Here is a 21,697-nt window from a genome sequence, read left to right as displayed (position 1 = left end):
AATTCTGAAATATACACAATCCACATTATCACACAAATAACAAATACCTACATAGTTATACAAATAATAAATAACACAAAGTTGATAACAATAACAACAAATCAGGTACAATGAGCATTGAATTATCTAAAATATGAAATAGTAAGCTACCTAAAATACCTATAGGAATTTGCAGTTTTGTTGGTCAGAGCATGTTAAAGAGGGGAAATTTTGACACATTTGCGTAAACCTGGAGTATAGGCTATACCTTAGGACTGAGAGGATAGGTTATTAAAGATGAAATCATTCTTATATGATGAAATACCCGCAACTATAAGATTTTTTAATAGGTCTCTAGGTTCCGGAGCTCTATGCCTCCAGGAGGCCTATAAAAAAAATCTTAAAGTTGCTGGTATTTCATCATATAAAATTAATCTTATCTTAAACAACCTATCCTCTCAGTCCAAGATAAAGCCTATACTCTAGGTTTACGCAAATGTGTCAATACTTCCTCCCCCCTTCCCCCTTAATCCAACTTACTAGGTACAAACAGTTTGAAAAGATGTAAAATATTAAAAACAAAAAAACAAGAATTTAAAGGTCAATCTTGAGAATTTTTGGGTTTTTAATGATAATTTTCATGTCTAACAAATAAATTATTCAACAAATACTAATAATTTAACCTTTATACTGAAATAATATATCGATAAAATTTTCAATCAGTTTTCTCATTCTTTAACTCATTAGCTGCTTCATCATTACTTCCTCCCATTTTCTTTATATTATCAGCATGTCCTTTAGATAACTTTTTATGCTTTACCAATTCATCTTTTGAGTAGAACGACATATTGCAAGCCTCACAATAAAATGGCTTCACACCAGAATGAGTTCTTTCATGACGTGTTAACATGTATTTAGCGTTAAAAGTTTTCTCACAAAGGTCACAATGATATAATCCTAAACCTGTGTGACTTTTCACATGTTTTCTTAGGCCTGATTTTGATGCAAAAGTCTTTTCACACATTGAACAATTATATGTTATATCAGTATGAGTCCTCTTGTGAAGAACAAGATACTGGGGAAGATTAAATGCCTTGCCGCATATGTCACAAGAATACTGTTCTTCACTGTGCCCTTTCTTGTGAATGTAAAAAGATGACTTTCTGGCAAAACTCGTGCCACATACGTCGCAAGTATAAGGTTTTTCTGTAGAATGACAAACCATATGCTCTTTTAATTTTCTTTCCCCGTGGCATTCTTTCTCACAGACTGTGCATTTCAGAATCTCAACCTTTTTTGGGGGTCTGGCTTTTCCTAAGTGGCTTGAGTCTCTGTGCTTTCCAACAGCCCTGACAGACGAGAAAAGTTTTCCACAAAATTCACATGGATATGGTCCTTTGTGTCTGTTGTTTATGTGTCTCTCCAGGACATCTCTGGCAGTTACTGACACCCCACAAAATTCACATTTAAACTTACCCGCGTGAAACTTTTCGTGTTTTTTTAAAGCTTTAATACATTTGTAAATTTTTCCACATAAATTGCATGTATATTTAAGATCACTTTCATCTGTTTGTTCTATCTTTACAAAATTGTCAAAATTTTCACTGTCAGATCCTGGATCATCATCTATAACTGGACTCTCACCGTCGACTGCATCGAGAGGATCACTTTTAATGTCAACTTTTTCATTTTCATATTTGATAAAACTTTCATTTTTTTCTGCTGCTGTGTTAACTTCAAGTTTTATTCCATTTTCTAGATTGAACTTAAATGATAACAAACTCACATTTATAAAGGACAATTAAACAATCATTCCCAATCCCAACGTTTGTCACATTAACTTAAATTAAGAATACTAAAATAATATTTAACTAGGTATAAAACGGACGTACCCCCAAACAGAATTGCAACAATTTAATGCAACAAAGCCCCTGCGGTAGTCTAAGCAATGTGTGCTGCTTACCTAAACTAACTTTAACAACTTAACCTAACCAAACCTAACCCATTTATAGGCTATTTTGTGAAAAGGGTGCAAACCCGTTTAGCTAAAATTCTACCTTCAAGGAAAACTACAATAAAATTATTCTTATTGTTCTTAGACAATTTTTTCGTTTCAAAGTTTCTTTCTAAAATAAATATTTTGATTGCTTATGTTATCATTTTCCTTCATTTTGTAGTAGACCTTCAAATGATTTGATAGTTACAGCAAACAAATCTACTATTTTCAACAATGGTTCTAATACCTTTAACAAAAGGATTTGCGTTCAAAAAAGTTTAATAAGTTATAAAATAAGAAGATTGGTAGGAAAATGGGGAGTTCCCAAAGCTTTAAGTTTTAATTATCTTATTTGTTGACTCGAAAACTTTGGGTATTTTAATTGAAGTTTAGTTGGTTTGTTCCAAATTATTAGTGTCCAAGCTTTTCAACCAATAATTTTAATCTTCAGATGTAATTTTTTGGGGATAAACATTAATTCATCAAGAAATGTCTTATCCCTTTAGATCCCTGCATTTTTTAAAACTTATACTATGCAATACAGCCAAGAAATGTAGTCCCTTTGTTTTACTTTTCGTGCTCGACAAGGCACTTTCAGGGAAACCGCCGAAAATAATACTTCACATTTAAATTAATGCTTATTTGAGTTTTACTAGTTCATTATCCAAAACTAGCGGCTACGCCCCTAGAGGCCTCTAGGAGCACTTAAGTAGAGGGAGTTTAATTCAATACCCATTTTTTATTTCAGATTTAAAAAGAAGGAAAAATATTTTTTTGGGGGGGGAGGGAAGTAATTTTTGTTTTTGTTTTTTTTGGGGGGGGGACGACCACCCCACATTTTTAATTTTAGTTAAAAAAAAAATTGGAGAGGGAGGATTTTTTTCTAGGGGTGATTAATGTTTACTCTTGGGAGGGTGATGGTACCCTCCCCCAAAATAGTAATAGTAGCGAGGTATTAATAGTAGGTTAGCGAGAGATATTCGGTACAAACATACAAACACACAAACAGACATCCTGTTACTTTATTATAAGGATTACAATATATAAAGAATACTTACATTCTCAATCCATAAATTATGTTTCGCATCCTCATAGTTTGTAAAGATTTTGTCTTGAAAAATATGGATTACTTCTTTAGTTAAACATCTAGCTGCTTCAAGCTTTTCATTTGCCTCCCTAGAAAATAAAAGAAAAATAAGTAATTGGCAAAAACAGTCTAAATTATATCTTGATATATCTAAAACTACATAGAAGAAAATTTAAATACTTTAAATATATATGCCATACCTGCTATAATGTTTTTCATATTTGGGCTCATTCACTATTTTATTATCAATTGCTGTTTCCAAGTCATTCATTTTAAAAACCTTGCTACACTTTCTGAAAAATGTATATTCAATAAAAATAATACCTATCTACATATAGAAAATAGAAGCAACTGAATTTCAGGTACATAAGACTAAAAGTTGTTATCTCTTGTAATATTACTAATTTAAGAATGTGGGTTAGGTATGAAAGATGGAAAATAAAATCAATGATATTCTTGACATATTTCTTTAAGTTTGTTTATATCATGGAGGCTCAGGGTTGTCATTTTGGGCGGGCGCTTTTGGGCGGGCAGTTTTGGGCGGGCGGTTTTGGGCCGCCCAATATAAGGTCATTTTGGGCAGTTTTGGGCATCCCCTTTTGGGGGAAGAGAAAAGGGGGAGGGGGTTTAAAAAGAGGGGGGGGGTTAAAAAAGAGGGGGGCGGGCCTATTTTTTGGGTGATATCCTTATACTAAAGTAACAGGATGTGTGTGTTTGTCTGTGTGTTTGTACCGAAGGATCTCGCTAACCGCTGAACCGATCGGGTTCTCCTTAACAGGGTAGCTTCTCTGGGAAGGTTTATAACTATTTTGGGGGAGGGTACCACCACCCTCCTAAGAGAAATCGCCCTTAGAAAAAAATTACACTCCCCCAAAAACTTTTTAAAAATTTTTTTAAACTAAACCCCCCCCCCCCAAAAAAAAAGAAAAGAAAATTATTCCCCCCCAAAATTTTTTTTTTACTTTTCTTTTCAAATCTAATATAATATTTGGATTATCAATGGGGGGGGGAGGAAAATGTGGTGACTCGCACACGACATACCAGCAATTTTATTTTGGGTGCTACTCCCTTAGTTTTAGAGATAATTGGGTGAAATCTTTTTGGTTGTGTCACTAATTGCCCCAAAAAAACGGCGGCGGGATTTCTCGCCGAATTGGGCGATTTGGAATCATTTGAGACCATGTTATTTTTTTCAAAAATTTTTGCCCTTCCAAGCACCCCTGCGGGGGGACTTGATAAATACAGTACTTCTCCTGTAATTTTGAAGATATTGAAACAAAATCTGTTTAGGTTGGTAAGTGAAAAACATTTGAATTAAGAAAACTGCGGCGGGACCGCCGCTCCCGCCGTCCGCCGCCACCAAAAAAAAATTTTTTATTGCATTTCTCGCCGAATTAGGCAATTTGGAATCATTTGAGACCATGTTATTTTTTTTCTAAATTTTTTCCCCTTACAAGCAACCCTGTCCCCCACAGTCTTAGTCATTTTTTTTCAAATTCGGTACCGCCGCTCCCGCCGTCTACCGTTGCCGCCAAAAAAAAGTTTTTTATTGCATTTCTCGCTGAATTAGGCAATTTTGAATCATATGAGACCATGTTATTTTTTTCAAAAATTTTCCCATGACAATCAAGCCTGCTCCCGCCCTCGCCGCCGCCGTTATCCGCCACCGCCACAAAAAATTTGAAAAAAATAACATGGTCTCATATGATTCTAAATTGCCTAATTCGGCGAGAAATGCAATAAAAAATTTTTTTGACGGCGGCGGACGGCGGGAGTGGCGGTACCGCCGCCATTTTTTAATAAAATATTTTTTACTGACCTTTTTTTTGGCGACGGTGGTAGACGGCGGGAGCGGCAGTACCGCCGCCGTTTTTTTGTTTCAATATCTTTAAAACCACAAGAGTAGCACTGAATTTAAGATATACTATAATAAACGAGAATTTGAAAAAAATGACTAAGTTTCAGGGTCTCAAATGATTCCAAATCGCCAAATTCGGCGAGAAATGCAATACAAATTTTTTTTTGTGGCGGTGGAAAACGGCGGCGGACGGCGGTCCCGCCGCCGTTTTTTTGAAAAATACCAAAACTTGGGGTAATTAGTGACACAACCAAAAAGATTTCACCCAATTATCTCTAAAACTAAGGGAGTAGCACCCAAAATAAAATTGCTGGTATGTCGTGTGACGAGTCACCACATTCCCCCCCCCCCCCTTTGACTCTCCCCTTCTCAAGTGCCCAAAGAGGCCTTTAGGGCCGTAGCCGCTAGTTAACTATATAGATTAGTAAGCTTTTTTGTATCTAGAGAAGGATTTCGCTAACTGCTGAACCGATATGGTTCTCCTTTCCAGTGGAGCTTTTATAGGTCCTGAGATGGTTTCAGGCTATTTTATTTCTAATAATAAGTCTCGGTATGGTTTTAGGCTATTTCATATCCTTTTTATATGTTTTTTACGACATTTGCCCAAAAAGGGTGCCTAAAACCACTTTTGGGCGCCTAAAACCCGCCCAAAACCCTTTTGGGCAATTGGGCCGCCCAATATCAAAAAAAGTGCCCAATTCGACAACCCTGTGGAGGCTTCATAGTGTCTTCTAATTGCTAATTATATGTGTATTGTTTTATTTTGCTAAGTTTATATAAAAATGGTAGGTAACATTTAGAGAGTTGCCATCTAAACCTGGATCCAAACACAAATTGACCAAATATCTCAGACTCTCAGTTATGTTTCCATTGTCTTGCTCAATCCATTGCTTTCAAATATATAACAAAACCCCCTGGCACATTATTTAAAGAAAATATTGTTCTATATGATTATTAATCAGCATTTTCATTCTTGAATTCATCAACTATTTCATTATTACTACCTCCTACTTTCTTCATATTATCAGCATGTCTTATTGACAACTTTTTGTGTTTAACTAATTCTCCATTAGAATAGAAAGACATATTACAGGCCTCACAATGAAAAGGTTTAACACCAGAATGGGTTCTTTCATGGCGGGTTAAACGATATTTATATATAAAAGTTTTATCACAAAGTGCACATTCAAATTGTCCATCACCCGTGTGAACCTTTTTATGCTTAATTAGGCCAGAATTTGATGAGAAAGATTTATCGCACAAATCACAGTTAAATGTTATATCTGTATTATGAGTCTTTTTGTGAATAGCAAGATACTGGGCTAGTTTGAATGCTTTGCCGCATATATCACAAGAAAATGGTTCCTCTTCACTGTGAATTTTTCTATGTCTAATAAAGTATTCCTTATGGGAGAAACTAGCACCGCATATGTCACATGTATGTGGCTTTTCAGAGGAATGACAATTCATATGTTCCTTTAATTTAAACTTTCCTTTAAATTCTTTTTCGCATAAGCTACATTGGAAAATCTCAATTTTTTTGGTTGGTTTGATCTTCCCATGGTGGCTTTTATGGAGGCCTAATGCCTTAATGGAAGAAAAAAGTTTACCACAAATTTCGCATGGATAGGGTCCTTTATGTTTATTATTAATGTGTCTTTCCAGAGCATCTTTTGTTGTAACTGACACCCCACAAAATTCACATTTAAATTTTTCAGAGTGTAGTTTTTCGTGAACTTTTAAATATCTGATGCATTTGTAACTTTTTTCACATAAATTGCATGGATATTCTTTCTTTTCTCCCTCTGCAACATGATCAATATGTTCCTTCTTGCAATCCTCACAATATCCAGGTCCTTTCATTTTGGCTGACTTTGTTTTCTTTTTTGATCTTCTTACTTTTTCAGGTTCTAATTTTTTATCTTCTGAATTTTTAACAAAAAAGGGGGTAAAATCTAAAGAGGTTTCGTCAATGTCATCAAACTGTTCAAATTTCAGGTTATCCACATGCATTTCAATATCGTCCTTAATATGATTCTCAGATAGTTCATCATAGGATTCCAAGGGGTCATTTTTAATGGGAGATTTTTCATATTCAGATTTGACAATTATATTTGAAGTTTTATCATTTCTTTCAAATTCAATTGAATTTTCTGAATAAATTTCATGTTAACAATTTTCTTTTTATTCATCAAATTAAAAAAAAATTTGATGACTTATCATTAATCGAAAAAATACCAATCCTGATTGAGTAAGGTTATAACAAAAATTAAAAAAATAGAATTAGAATAGATTACAAGCTATCAATTTCAATATTATTAAATTCATTATTTTGCGCCAAATTTCAAAATAATCATTAATTTTAATTTGCCACTATTAAAAATGTTTATGTTATCATGTTCCTTGAATTTGCAAAATATCTTCAAAAGATTTCATGGATACAGCAAATAAGTCTACTATTTTCAGCAAAGGCTCTATCACCTAAAACAAAATTTAATACTTTATTTGAAGAGCTTTAAACAAAATTTTTTTTACCGTCGCACAAATAAGTTTACCTATTTCTTTATATAGCTCATAATTTAAAAACTTAACATTTCTTACATTGCATTTATTTATTTATCATCCAACTAATACTTTACTTTTATATCTACCTTTTACCTTTACTATTAGGTAAGGGTTAAACAAATGAGATAGAATTAACGGGTTTTGAAATGTAATTTTGATATCTATAATACAAAGTAGAACGATGTCTGTCTGTCCGTCTGAAGCTTAAGATCTCAGTAACCACTGAACCGATTAGGCTCTACTCTTCAGGGAATATACCTACTGGTCCTATGATGGTTTTAAGCTATTTTCTTGAGGGGTGGGACACCCCCAACCCCCCAAAAAATGAAAAATACCACCCCCCCCAAAAAAATTATTTTTTACTTTTTCTTTTTAGATATAAAATACGAAAAATTAGGTTGATCAAACCTCTTGGGGCAAAGCCCCTAGAGGCTAGGGGCGAAGCCGCTAGTATAATATAATGCGGTACCTGATAAAATCAATTATTAAAATACTTACATTTTCTCTCCACTGACTATATTTTGTATTTTCATTATTTGTTGTAAATATATTGTCTTGGAATATATGGATAGATTCTGTTGTTAAACATCTAGCAGCTTCCAGCTTTTCAGTGGCATCTCTATAATAAAAGGTTTTATAAGTTTTATTTTAATAACAATAAGATAAAGTATAATTAAACTCAGGGGAAAGGGAATATGATTCTGACAAACAATTCTAGGTGAAAATTTTTCCTCAACCCCCTTCCCTTTTTTCTACAACTTTATTCCAGCAAAATATTTAATTTTCGGCAATTATAAATGGAATTAGTTGGCTGAATAGCGCAGCCCCTGATTAAACCATTTGTTGTCAATTATTTTTTTAGATATTTAGGAAAGGACTAGTAAGCTTACAATATTACCCCCCCCCCCTATTAAAAAAAAAAAAAATTATGAAATATTATCAATACATAAAATTCTAGGTACCTACCTACTATATTTTCCATAACTAAATTCTATAACACTCTTATTTTGATGGTCTGTTTCCAATACCTCCATTTTAAAATCTTTGATTTTCTGAAATTCTTACCTATTTAAACAAATACTTTTTGATACTTTAGAATGATAATTAACAATTAAAGTTCAGGTACAATTGTCTTTAAATGGATAACAAATACTTTCAATATATTGGAGGGGTAAAAAAAATGAGTGAAATAAAGAGTTGGCACTGAAACATTTTCTTCCCTCCTTAGGGGAAAAAAACTAGGGGGAGGAGGGGGGGGGGTGGTTGGAGGGAAATGAAATATTTTGTAGCCGGGGAAAAAGTTAATCTTGTGCAAAATATATACCCCTGAATACTGGTTTAACTAATTTAAGTTCAAATGCATTTCATGCAACAATCTCTTTACATTGTCTACTTAATAAAAAAAAAATCAATTTCAGATAACATATGCAATGTTTTCTCTTCTAATAATCGGCAAATTTAATCAGCTGTCTCATTTTTTAATTCACCTACTTCTTCATTGCTTCCCCCTCCGATTTTCTTCATGTTATCTGCATGTCTTATTGACAACTTTTTGTGCTTCACCAATTCTCCATTTGAGTAGAACGACATATTGCAGGCCTCACAATGAAATGGCTTCACACCAGAATGAGTTCTTTCATGTCTTGTTAGCTTATATTTACTGTCAAAAGTTTTCTCACAAAAGCTACAATGTTTTAGGCCTATACCAGTATGAATCTTTTTATGTAGGCACAGACCTTTTCTAGATGAAAAAGACTTTTCACACATAGTGCAATTAAAAGTTATATCAGTGTGGGTCATTTTGTGGATGGCAAGATATTGAGATAATTTAAATGTTTTGCCGCAAACGTCACAAGAATAAGGTTCATCTTCACTGTGAATTTTTTTATGCGTAAAAAAAGATGTTTTATGAGAAAAGCTGGCTCCACAAATATCACAGGTGTGTGGCCTTTCCGTTGAATGACAGTTCATGTGTTCCTTTAATTTAAACTTTCCTTTGAATTCTTTCTCACAAATTGGACACTTTAAAATTTCGATTTTTTTGGGGGGTATTATTTTTCCATGAAAAACTTTGTGTTTGCTCATAGCAAATATTGATGAAAAGAGTTTACCACATATTTCGCATGGATAAGGTCCCTTGTGTCTGTTATTTATATGTGTTTCCAGAACATCCTTGGTCGTTACTGCAACCCCACAAAATTCACATTTAAACTTACCAGCATGAAATTTCTCGTGTCGTTTCAAATATCTGATGCATTTATAACTTTTATCACATAAACCACAAGGGTATTCCTTAGCGGTTCCTTCTAAAGGTTCTTCGTGATCTTTCTTGCATTCTTTACAATATCCAGGACCTTTAAATTTAGTTGGCTTTGTTTTATTTTTTATCCTATTTTCAACTTTGCTAGTTGATTTTTTGCTTTTAGATTTCTTTACAATTGAAGGGGTATAATCTAAAGAGTTTTCATCTAATTCGTCAAAGTGCTCAAATTTCACATTGTCCATATTCATTTCAATATCTTCTTTAACTAAATTTTCAAATGTTTCACTATCAGATTCTAAACAATTATCTTTAATTGAATTTTCTATATACTCTGTATCTGAATCGTTTTTAATAGATGCTTTTTCATGTTCTGTTTTGATATAACTATTACTTGTTGTTGAGTTAATAAATCCTTCGAGTTTTATATCATGGTCTAAAGTTTTTTTCATGATAACAAATCGTTTCAAGCAATGCATATAAAAAAATCTAAAGAAATATTTATTTTATAAAATAGGGACATTTTTCTTTCTGGTTTGCAGTAAACGTATGTGTTCTAGACTTCAAAGCAGGTTGCTTGGCCGTTGCTCTAAGGAAGTACAATAAAGAACTATAAAGAAATGGCGGCAGAACCTCCTAAAACAGCTAGGATATCCCACCGATTTTCTAAAAAGCTTTTTGTCGCTAAATTAGACAAGTTTTAATCATTAAGGACAAACTTATCATCTTCTTTGCTCTTGACACTTTAAAATTAAAAACATCTATAACTAGGTATACCAAAAAAGTATCAGATGAATATTAGGTTGAAATTTTTCAGAAAAAAAGCTTTTCTCAAATGATTCAGATTTGTCTAATTTGGCAAAAAAAAGCGAAAAAAATGGCAGTTGTTGGCGGTAGCGGCGGTTCGGCCATCGTTTTTTTCTTCAAATCCACGTTTTACCCAATTAAAGCAACTGCCATGTAAAATTTTTTAGTTGTAAAGTCTTAAAACAAAACACACACATTAACAGAAAATACGTGATAAAAAGTCCTCCTTTCTCAAATTTTTAAAAACTTTTTAAAAATGCTTTGATCAATACCTATAAAAGCAAAGAATTTTTAATTTGAGTGTTATTCTAAAAAGCTAGGTATCTTATAATTTGTTATCTTGTTCCTTCATTTTGTGCATAATCTTCTAAAGATTTCATAGATACAGAAAATAATTCTAAGATTTTTTGCAGAGGTTCCAAAACCTAAAATACATATGATTATGTCAGGAAATAATTCTAAGATTTTTTGCAGAGGTTCCAAAACCTAAAATACATATAAGGGGGGGGGGGGAAGTTTTGCCACTTTCGCTTACTCCGTGATTATTGGGCTAGGTATTAAAGTTAGACTATAGGTTATTTGGGATAAAAGTTTACTTTTGGGTAGTAGCTCACGTATTTTTAATCATTTTTTTGGATAACCCCACCCCCTAGCCCCCCGGGGCTCAAAAACCCCCTAAAAATGAACCTAACCTTAATTTTCTCAGGAACAATTTGACCAATTGAGATGATTTTTTAAACTTAAGCATTTATGCTTGTTAACTAACTTCTAGTTTAGAAGTCACCCCCCTGCCGCCAACCCCTAGCCCTCCGGGGCTCCAAAAAAACCCTAAAAATGAACCTAACCTTAATTTTCTCAGGAACCATTTGACCAATAGAGATGATTTTTTAAACTTAAGCTTTTATGCTTATTAACTAACTTATAGTTTAGAAGTCACCCCCCTGCCGCCAACCCCCAGCCCTCCAGGGCTCCAAAAAACCCTAAAAATGAACCTAACCTTAATATTCTCAGGAACCATTTGACCAATAGACATGATTTTTTAAACTTAAGCTTTTATGCTTATAAACTAACTTCTAGTTAAGAAGTCACCCCCCTGCCACCAACCCTTAGTCCTCCGGGGCTCCAAAAAACCTAAATATGAACCTAACCTTAATTTTCTCAGGAACCATTTGACCAATAGAGATGATTTTTAAAACTTAAGCTTTTATGCTTATAAACTAACTTCTAGTTTAGAAGTCATCCCCCTGCCGCCAACCCCTAGCCCTCCAGGGCTCCAAAAAAAACCTAAAAATGAACCTAACCTTAATTTTCTCAGGAACCACTTGACTAATAGAGATGATTTCTTAAACTTAAGCTTTTATGGTTATTAACTATCTTTAAGTTAAAAAGACGTTCCTGCCACCAACCTCTAGCCCCCCGGGGCTCAAAAAAACCTAAAAATGAACCTAACCTTAATTAAAATTTCTTATTTGAAGAGTTAGAGGTACATTTATTAAACCAAATATGCTTATTTTTGGATGTTATTGACATATTTGCTGAAAAAATTAGAATCGGCTTCCAGGTTCAGGTGCTGCAGGCCTCCAGGTCCACTCTGGAAACAGGTAAAATTAAAATTTCTTATTTGAAGAGTTAGAGGTACACTTATTATACCAAATATGCATCTTTTTGGATGTTATTGACATATCTGCTGAAAAAATTAGAATCGGCCTCCAAGTTCAGGTGCTGCAGGCCTCCAGGTCCCCTCTGGAGACAGGTAAAAATTAAAATTTCTTATTTGAAGAGTTAGAGGTACACTTATTAAAACAAATATGCTACTTTTTGGATTTTATTGACATATCTGATGAAAAAATTGGAATCGGCCTCCAGGTTCCGGTGCTGCAGGCCTCCAGGTCCACTCTCGACAGGTGAAAATTAAAATTTCTGGTTTGAAGAGTTAGAGGTACTTTTATTTAACCAAATATTCTTCTTTTTGGATGTTATTGACATATCTGCTGAAAAAATTAAAATCGGCCTCCAGGTTCGGGTCCTACAGGCCTCCAGGTGGACACTGGATAGGTAAAAATAAATTTCTTATTTGGAGAGTTAGAGGTTAACTTATAAAACAAACTATGCATTGTTTTTTATGTTAATAACATACTTGAAGATAAAATTTAAATCGGCCTCCAAGTTCAGGTACTACAGGCCTCCAGTTCAACTCTAGACATGAAAAAATTTAGATTCTTAATTTAAGAGTTAGAGGTCAATTCACAAGAAAATAAGCATCTTGTTGGATAATATTACCATATTTAAAGAAAAAATAAAATCGGCCTCCAGGTACTGCAGGCTTCCAGATGGCTTTTGGGGGGGTATTTTCAGATATTTTCGCTGTTTTTTTCTCAGTTTTTTAAGACATGTTAGGTATCATATTCATTGATACTTTTTGATATGGACACTTTTACCTGCGTCTTGGTGACCGCTGGTTGCAGCTGGCCAGGTGAATATCTGAACTTGGAGCCAAACTAATATTTTTCTTCAGAAATAGTAATAACAGCCAAAAGATCCATATTCTGTTTTATAAGTTGCCCTCTAACTCTTCAAATAAGAAATTTTAATTTTTACTTGTCTCAGGAGTGGACCTGGAGACCTGCAGCACCTGAACTTAGAGGCCGATTTAAATTTTATCTTCAAGTATGTTATTAACATCAAAAACAATTCATAGTTTGTTTTATAAGTTAACCTTTAACTCTCCAAATAAGAAATTTTAATTTTCACCTGTCGAGAGTGGACCTGGAGGCCTGCAGCGCCTGAACCTGAAGGCCGATTCTAATTTTTTCATCAGATATGTCAATAAAATCCAAAAAGTAGCATATTTGTTTTAATAAGTGTACCTCTAACTCTTCAAATAAAAAATTTAATTTTTACCTGTCTGCAGAGTGGACCTGGAGGCCTGCAACATCTGAACCTGGAGGCCGATTCTCATTTTTTCAGCAGATATGTCAATAACATCCAAAAAGATGCATATTTGTTTTAAAAAGTGTACCTCTAACTCTTCAAATAAGAAATTTTAATTTTACCTGTCTCCAGAGTGGACCTGGAGGCCTGCAGCACCTGAACCTGGAGGCCGATTCTAATTTTTTCAGCAAATATGTCATTAACATCCAAAAATAAGCATATTTGGTTTAATAAATGTACCTCTAACTCTTCAAATAAGAAATTTTAATCAAGGTTAGGTTTATTTTTAGGGTTTTTTTGAGCCCCGGGGGGCTAGAGGTTGGCGGCGACTTCTAACTTAAAGTAAGTTTATAACCATAAAAGCTTAAGTTTAAGAAATCATCTCTATTAGTCAAGTGGTTCCTGAGAAAATTAAGGTTAGGTTCATTTTATGGGTTTTTTGGAGCCCCGGAGGGCTAGGGGTTGGCGGCAGGGGGATGACTTCTAAACTAGAAGTTAGTTTATAAGCATAAAAGCTTAAGTTTTAAAAATCATCTCTATTAGTCAAATGGTTCCTGAGAAAATTAAGGTTAGGTTCATATTTAGGGTTTTTTGGAGCCCCGGAGTCCTAGGAGTTGGCGGCAGGGAGGTGACTTCTAAACTAGAAGTTAGTTTATAAGCATAAAAGCTTAAGTTTAAAAAATCATGTCTATTGGTCAAATGGTTTCTGAGAAATTAAGGTTAGGTTCATTTTTAGGGTTTTTTGGAGCCCCGGAGGGCTAGGGGTTGGCGGCAGGGGGGTGACTTCTAAACTAGAAGTTAGTTGTTAAGCATAAAAGCTTAAGTTTAAAAAATCATCTCTATTGGTCAAATGGTTCCTGAGAAAATTAAGGTTAGGTTCATTTTTAGGGTTTTTTGGAGCCCCGGAGGGCTGGGGGTTGGCGGCAGGGGGGTGACTTCTAAACTAGAAGTTAGTTTATAAGCATAAAAGCTTAAGTTTAAAAAAGCATCTCTATTGGTCAAATGGTTCCTGAGAAAATTAAGGTTAGGTTCATTTTTAGGGTTTTTTGGAGCCCCGGAGGGCTAGGGGTTGGCGGCAGGGGGGTGACTTCTAAACTATAAGTTAGTTTATAAGCATAAAAGCTTAAGTTTAAAAAATCATCTCAATTGGTCAAATTGTTCCTGAGAAAATTAAGGTTAGGTTCATTTTTAGGGGGTTTTTGAGCCCCGATGGGCTAGGGGGTGGGGTTATCCAAAAAATGATTAAAAATACGTGAGCTACTACCCAAAAGTAAACTTTTATCCCAAATAACTTATAGTCTAACTTTAATACCCAGCCCAATAATCACGGAGTAAGCGAAAGTGGCAAAACTTCCCCCCCCCCCCTTATGTCAATGGATTTATGATATACGGGGATGTATTGACATGGGAAAAATTGTCGTCAATTTAGTTCACTAATATGGACCTCATTTATTGGTCGGATTGTTCATCCAGTAAGAGGTTAGGGGAATGGCCTTGGCCAGTAAACAGGCGCAACTTACTAGCATTGATTTACAGTTAGAACTTCCAGACAATGGTCTTGCAATCAAAGAGATGATTGTCTACATTTTTTAAACCTTAACATTCAGACATTTCAATAGTGTACTTTTGCTTAAACGTTGAAATTTAAAATGAAAACTTACATTTTCAAGCCACTGATTATTTCTCCTCTCTTCAAGATTTGATATAAATATGTTTTCTTCAAATATTTGAATTGCTTCTTTAGTGAGGCCACTTGCAGTTTTCAGCTTGATTGTGGCAACTCTAAAAACATTTCAAACTACAGATCATGGAAAGAAAACAAAGTAGCGTATTTTCACATTAGCATTTCTCTTATTTCAAGACCATGCGGGGCAATCATTAACATTTATCTTACATAACAAATCAAGTGCTACTGTAAAATACGACAAAAACCACTACTTCGTTTTCTTTCCATAATCTTAAACCTCTGTACTTATTGTATTTTGTCTGCCCGACTGTAATTGACGTTTTCTTGGTTGTTCTATTGGCCAATTTTAAAGAAAAACTAATAAGACGACAAAAGATATTATTCCAAAATTATACCCTTTAGTAAAAAATAGTACCTAAACAATACTAAATGAAAGCTAAGAAGTTTAAATGGGGTATTTTTTTCGCATATTTTTCCTGAAGTTATGTGTAACAATGTATTCAAATGTTCTTATTAAGTCACACTGTCTTAATTATGACCATTGACCATTTCATATTTATATATACATTATACAGTTTGTAATAATCAAGGACAGTTTGACTTAATAAGAGCATTTAACATAGTTAAACATAAATTTACGGAAAATACGCGAAAAAAATTACCCCATTTTTTAAACTTTAAACCTTTAAGTCTTTGAAAGTCGAACATTTTCTAAATGTAGCGTAGCTCCGCTACGAAGTAAAATACCTGCTGTGTTTAACATAATTCAGTTCTTTCTTATTGGTGGGCATTGTCTCTAAAACCTCCATTATAAGCAGCCTAACTGTTCTGAAATATATACATTTTTAACAGAACAGAAATAAATTGAATTCATAATAGTAATTACAATTCAGGTACATTATAGATAGATATAACATACTTTCAGTATAGTAGAAATTAATAGATAGATACAAAAACAATTACAATATTACATTACATTATTGATTAATTAACATAAAATTACATATTTTTGAAAATATTTTGTAAATCAATCATCTACTTGTCAGGAATTGAAACCATTTTTTTAGTTGCTTCAATGAATCAATAGTTAGGTCGTAATTTGAAAGTTTTTAAATAAAATAAAATATCAATATTTCTTACCTACTAACTTTTAAGAGAAAACTCTGAAACTTTTAAAACTACAAAAAAAATTCAAATACAAATTTGATTAGGTATACAAATAATTTTTTTTTCAGAATTATTAATATTATATTTTGACATTCAAATATCATTTCCTAATAGTTTAAAACATTTTGTTGAAAATCTAACTTTTATAACAATATCTATTTCATAAGATCATAGTCAACTGTTTCATCTTTCAAGTCTTTAACTGCATCGTCATTTCTTTCTCCCATTTTCTTCACATTATCCGCGTGCCTAATGGATATTTTCTTGTGCTTTTTCAGTTCAGCATTCGAGTAGAAGGACATATTGCAAGCCTCACAATGGAACGGCTTGACTCCGGTATGAGTTCTTTCATGGCGGTCCAGTTTGTCCTTTGCAGTAAAGGCCTTCTCGCAAAACTTGCACTGATATAACCCAATGCCTGTGTGAATCTTTTTATGTCTAATAACACTATCCAGGGATGAAAATAATTTCTCGCAGATGTCACATTTAAATTGTTTCACTTCGTTATGCCTTTTCTTGTGAATAGACAGAATGCTATTTAATTTAAATGTTTTGCCGCAGATGTCACAGGACCAAGGTCTCTCATCACTGTGAGTTTTCTGATGGCGCAACAAGTTTGGTTTCCTTGAAAAGCTATCGCCACACTCGTCGCATGTAAATGGTTTCTCTGTCGAATGTACGCTCATGTGAATCTTGACCTGACTTTTATTCTTAAAAGCTCTGCCGCATATGGGACATGTTGGGTCAGTTTTGTCCAGACAAGCGCTTACTTTCCTATGCTGTCTCATAGAGAAATATGTTGGAAATTCTTTCCCACACATGTCACAAGGATATGGTCCCTGGTGTCTGTTCTTAATGTGACCATCCAGTACTTGTTTTGTGCACAATGACACCCCACAAACATCACAAGAGAAACGTTTAGACTCGCCCCCAGTGTAGGTTTGTTTGTGATGGATCAGATGTTCATTACATTTAAAACTCTTTTCACAAGAATCACATGAGTATTGTTTTATATCTTCTGCTGTGTGTTTATTCATGCAATATCTGCAACCATCAAATTTGACAGGAGCTTTCTTCTTTATAACTTTCTTTTTCAGACCTTTCTTTTTGGTCTTTTTCACTTTTGTAAAACCTATTTCATTTTTTTTATCGCTATCTTTAAAGTCATTATTTTCAAATTCTTCTTTAACAATTGGATCAAATGTTGGATCATTATCATTGTCCGAGTCAAAACAATCATTCTTAAATAAATCTTTTGTCTCATCATCATTAGAGTTTGCATTGTTTTCTGATTTCACTTCAAATTTGCTGTTTAAAGATACTGCATTCAAATCAAATTTGATTTCATTTTCTGTAAACAATTTCATGATAACAATTTAATTATAATATTAACTGGTTTATTTCTGTCAGAAAATTATCCACGTACGTACACCAAGGTTATTTTTTATTTAAAAAGTGAAATGCTAATTAGCATGAATGGATTTATTATTACTTATATCTTTCACCAGATTTCATATTCTCTAATAAAGTGAACCTTCTAGCGGGATAAAATAACGAGTTCCCAAATCCCTCCCCTTTACCTTCAGTTATTTAAGTGTGTACTTTGATTTACGAGATGATCTTACAATAAACAAAATGTGGCTTTCACCAAAATCATTATTTTGGGTATCGAAAATTAAAACTTCATTACAATTTACCTCAAAGACATGCGAATGGTCTAGGAAGGGTGGGGGAGAGGGGGGGGGGGGGTTGACTTACATACCAACAAAATCTAACTATTTTTCTAATAAATTAAAATGTGTATTTTCATGTATATTCAAGTTTTAAGAAAATGTTATCATGTTCCTTCTAGTTGTAGAAAGTCTTCGTATGATTTTATAGAGACAGCAAACAGATTTATTATTTTTAACAGAGGACCAACAACCTAATATAAAAATGTATTAATCTAAAGCAGCTTTGATCAATGATCATATAAGATAGGTAATAAAAATCAATAATAATAAACTATTAATGGAATTTTTGAGAAAAAAAAGAAAAATATTATTACCTATGCATCATCAATAAAAGAAAATTAAGAAGGGCTTGGCAATAAATTAATGTGTGTGAACAGTGTGACTCTTTCTTTCCTCAGCTGGTTTCATTTAAAGCAATTTATCTTTAAAAGTCAACATAATGAACAAAAAAAATATTCTCCCTATTTTTCCATACTCACATTATCAAACCATTGAGATTGGTCCTCAAAGATATTTTCTTGAAATATTTGTATTGCTTCTTTGGTTAAACATCTAGCTGTTTCAATCTTGACCGTTACATCTCTGAAAATAATGAAGACAATTTCAATTCAACCATAAATAGACCAGATACAAAATAACACTTATGCTTATTTTAGGTTAGGTTAAGTAAGGAATAGAAGGCACTAAGGGGCTAATTTTAAGTTCACTAGAGTCAAAAATGAGGAGGGGATGGATAAACATATTATTTTTTTTCTAAATTCAATAATCCATTTGATTTTCCGCTATAGCTTCAAAACCGATTAATATCCGCTGGATTAGAACCTGTTCTCAGCCATTCTGAACAATCATGTACAGAAACGCATCGTATTAAAGACAATTTTTCACGAATATTAAAATAAAATCATAAAATAATACCAGTTTTGCTAGTCTTGACCTTCGGAATCGGTAATACTGCCTTTAATCAAAAAATTTTAATATCTGCGAAAAGCTGACTTTAATACGATACGCTAAATAACTAACCTGCTGTGATTTGTTTGTATTTTTTCATCTTTTAAAGACTTAATATCAGGTGTTGTCTCTACAAACTCCATTTTTTCAAAACATTAGTTTTATCTGAAATAAATACATTAGCGACAACAAGTAAAATACATACAAATTCAATAAATAAATAAGAATAAAATAATAAAAATTCAGGTACAACGTGTAAAAATTGACTTTAAAATCAACATTCATTTGTTAAAAAAATGGCATTGCAAAGAATCTTTTCTCAATGCTAAAAAAATAGAAAAGCAAGTATGATAATAGATCAGACAAAAGTTAATGATCAGATTAACAAAATTTTCGGATCTAGTGCAATAAAATGTTCCTGGCAACGATTGTCTCCAAATATCTATGAACATTAAATGTTGCTAACTGCCAAACGGATGAACGTACAATTTACAAGTCATACCCGAACACGTTTTAAGCGACATTAGAAAGCATATAAATAATCTAAAATAGCCAAGATCCTAATATGCACAAGGAAAGCTTCACTGAAGAAAAACGTGTGAAATGCATTATTGAGTAATCCTTTTCGATTATTTGAAGCCCTTCTTTAGTCTTTTAAAATTTTGTGCGAGCATAAACGTTCCAATGTTTAGCCGTTAGCACTCTTTGAAGTTCATTTACTTTTGGAGATAATAGTTATATTGAACTAGATCCGGAATTTAGGGAATCTGTAAAATCCTATAGCAAAAATATCTATATATTCTAATCCGTAGTTTAATGTTTTAAACCATCAATTTCCTTATCTCCATTTCTTTCCACCAATAACTTCATGTTATTCATATGTCTTGTCGACACCTTCTTGTGCTTCACCAGTTCACCTTTAGAATAAAAGGATAGGCTGCAAACTTCACATGAAAACGGCTTCTCCCCTGTATGTGTTCTTTTGTGGCGTGTCAGCATGTTATTCTGAACAAAAGTCTTGCCACAAACATCGCAAGGATAAGTATTTTTGCCAGTATGCAATTTTTCGTGTCTAGTTAAGTGGGTTGATAATTTGAACGATTTTTCGCAAATGGAACATTTGTACAGTTTAACCTCACTGTGAGTTTTCTTGTGAATGTTCAAGCCAGTGGTGCAAGCAAATGTTTTGCCGCAAATGTCACAAGAATAGGGTTTTTCTCCTGTATGAGTTTTCTGATGTCGACTAAAGTTACCAAGCTGAGAAAATCCCTTGCCACAAACGTCACATGTAAATGGCTTTTCACTCATGTGAGTTATCAAGTGTTCTTTCAGTTTAGTTTTTGTTATAAATTTTTTTCCGCATTCATCGCACTTGAACGGATTATCAGTTGAATGTATCTTTTTGTGTTGATTTAATATTGCACTACATGAATACACTTTTCCGCAGATTTCACAAGAAGCTTTGGTGTTTAAATGAATCTTTTTATGTATAGTAAAATTACTTCTGGTAATAAAAGTCTTGCCGCAAATATCACAAGAATATGGTCTCTCTCCTGTATGCACAGCTCTTGTATGAGCTGTTAATTGGTCTTTTCTAGCAAAAGCTTCTTTGCATATATCACAGGAATATGGTTTCTCGCCTGTGTGGCTTACTCGCGCATGTATCAATAAGCCATTTTTGGATGTGTAAGTTTTGTCACACTTAATACAGGGAAACATCCCATCCTCATTTGAAATTATTTCTTTCTTTGGCGAATTTTTCTGACTAACTTTCTTTTTCTTTTTTCTTACTTTCAAAGTATCTCTTTCCCCTTTACCTTCATTTATTTTATCAGATATTGAGAGTATGTCTGTATAATTGTCCTCTAAGTTATCATCATAATCTAAATCAGCATTAGACTCTTCATCTAAGTCTTCATCTGAAAATGTGATCTCTTGTTTGAATTCCGTTTCTAAATGTTCAATATTTACAGCAGAAGAATCATTTTCTGACTTGACAATTGTTTCAGGTTCTAGTTTGTTGCTTGGATCTTCAGTTTTATAGCTGACTAAGCGAACATCTATATTTTTGATAGGTTTAATTTCAAGATAGTCTTCAAGTTTTTCTAAATATTCGTCATTGATAACTATTATTTACCAACATTTCAAAAGAGACAGGTATTTTTTGATTTAAGTAGAAAAAAATATAATCTGACAACAAAAATATAATACATTTTTCAGCCACATTAAAACATAAAAATTTCTATAACCACTAGGTAGGCTTCTTTTCTTTCATGCAGGATGTTTTAATTAATGGAACAAAACTATTGCTTTTTTTTAACCAACTTATTTTTGACAGAAATTATTTATCAATATCTTCCTTCATTAGATTAAATTGCTTGGTAATTAAAAGGGGGGAGGCGGATGTGCCACTTTTTGAAACCAAAACCAAAAGTCAACAAAGGAACTCATCTAAAAAAAGAGTTACAGGTCTGAGATTTTGCATGGCAGTTGCTTTATAGGGGTACAATATGGAACTGTGAAGAAACGGCGACGCAACTGCCGAAAACCGGCAATTCCCGCCGAATTTTTTTTTGCCTTTTCTCGGCGGTTTTCAGCGGTTGCGCCGCCGTTTCTTTACAGTTCCATATTGTACCCCTATTAAGCAACTGCCATGCAAAATCTCAGACCTGTAACTCT

At 33.5% G+C, this 21,697-nt stretch overlaps 5 protein-coding genes across 6 annotated transcripts; all 5 read right to left on the bottom strand.

The window, feature by feature from the left end:
- Positions 1-2: 2 nt before the first annotated feature.
- Positions 3-3,574, bottom strand: LOC145332047 (uncharacterized). Of its 2 annotated transcripts, XM_080176957.1 has the most exons (5): positions 3,263-3,574; positions 3,034-3,151; positions 2,146-2,222; positions 663-1,736; positions 3-159 (listed from the first exon to the last, which is right to left on the bottom strand). In XM_080176957.1, exons 1-4 carry the CDS (start codon positions 3,331-3,333, stop codon positions 695-697), a joined length of 1,308 nt encoding a protein of 435 aa, XP_080033083.1. In that variant the 5' UTR covers positions 3,334-3,574; the 3' UTR covers positions 3-159; positions 663-694. The 2 variants fall into 2 exon arrangements, with proteins under 2 accessions (XP_080033083.1, XP_080033082.1); XM_080176956.1 differs by having other exon boundaries at positions 3-1,736.
- Positions 3,575-5,626: 2,052 nt separating this feature from the next.
- LOC145332041 (uncharacterized) lies at positions 5,627-8,566 on the bottom strand. Its single transcript, XM_080176949.1, has 4 exons — positions 8,452-8,566; positions 7,984-8,104; positions 7,325-7,401; positions 5,627-7,075 (listed from the first exon to the last, which is right to left on the bottom strand). The coding sequence occupies exons 1-4, from the start codon at positions 8,517-8,519 to the stop codon at positions 5,875-5,877; spliced, it is 1,467 nt and encodes a 488-aa protein (XP_080033075.1). The 5' UTR covers positions 8,520-8,566; the 3' UTR covers positions 5,627-5,874.
- On the bottom strand, positions 8,534-15,994 carry LOC145332040 (uncharacterized). The gene is made up of 4 exons (XM_080176948.1): positions 15,918-15,994; positions 15,145-15,265; positions 10,901-10,977; positions 8,534-10,183 (listed from the first exon to the last, which is right to left on the bottom strand). Exons 1-4 carry the CDS (start codon positions 15,977-15,979, stop codon positions 8,944-8,946), a joined length of 1,500 nt encoding a protein of 499 aa, XP_080033074.1. The 5' UTR covers positions 15,980-15,994; the 3' UTR covers positions 8,534-8,943.
- Positions 15,995-15,996: 2 nt separating this feature from the next.
- LOC145332042 (uncharacterized) lies at positions 15,997-19,233 on the bottom strand. Its single transcript, XM_080176950.1, has 4 exons — positions 19,091-19,233; positions 18,550-18,652; positions 18,185-18,261; positions 15,997-17,690 (listed from the first exon to the last, which is right to left on the bottom strand). The coding sequence occupies exons 1-4, from the start codon at positions 19,159-19,161 to the stop codon at positions 16,493-16,495; spliced, it is 1,449 nt and encodes a 482-aa protein (XP_080033076.1). The 5' UTR covers positions 19,162-19,233; the 3' UTR covers positions 15,997-16,492.
- Positions 19,178-21,119, bottom strand: LOC145332043 (uncharacterized). Its single transcript, XM_080176951.1, has one exon. The coding sequence runs from the start codon at positions 20,735-20,737 to the stop codon at positions 19,832-19,834; it is 906 nt and encodes a 301-aa protein (XP_080033077.1). The 5' UTR covers positions 20,738-21,119; the 3' UTR covers positions 19,178-19,831.
- Between the last annotated feature and the right edge of the window lie 578 nt (positions 21,120-21,697).

This window comes from Acartia tonsa, chromosome 11 (assembly GCF_053477335.1).
Source record: "Acartia tonsa isolate MP-2025a chromosome 11, ASM5347733v1, whole genome shotgun sequence".
NCBI lineage: Eukaryota > Metazoa > Arthropoda > Copepoda > Calanoida > Acartiidae > Acartia > Acartia tonsa.
This window is presented reverse-complemented; position numbering and strand designations above follow the sequence as displayed.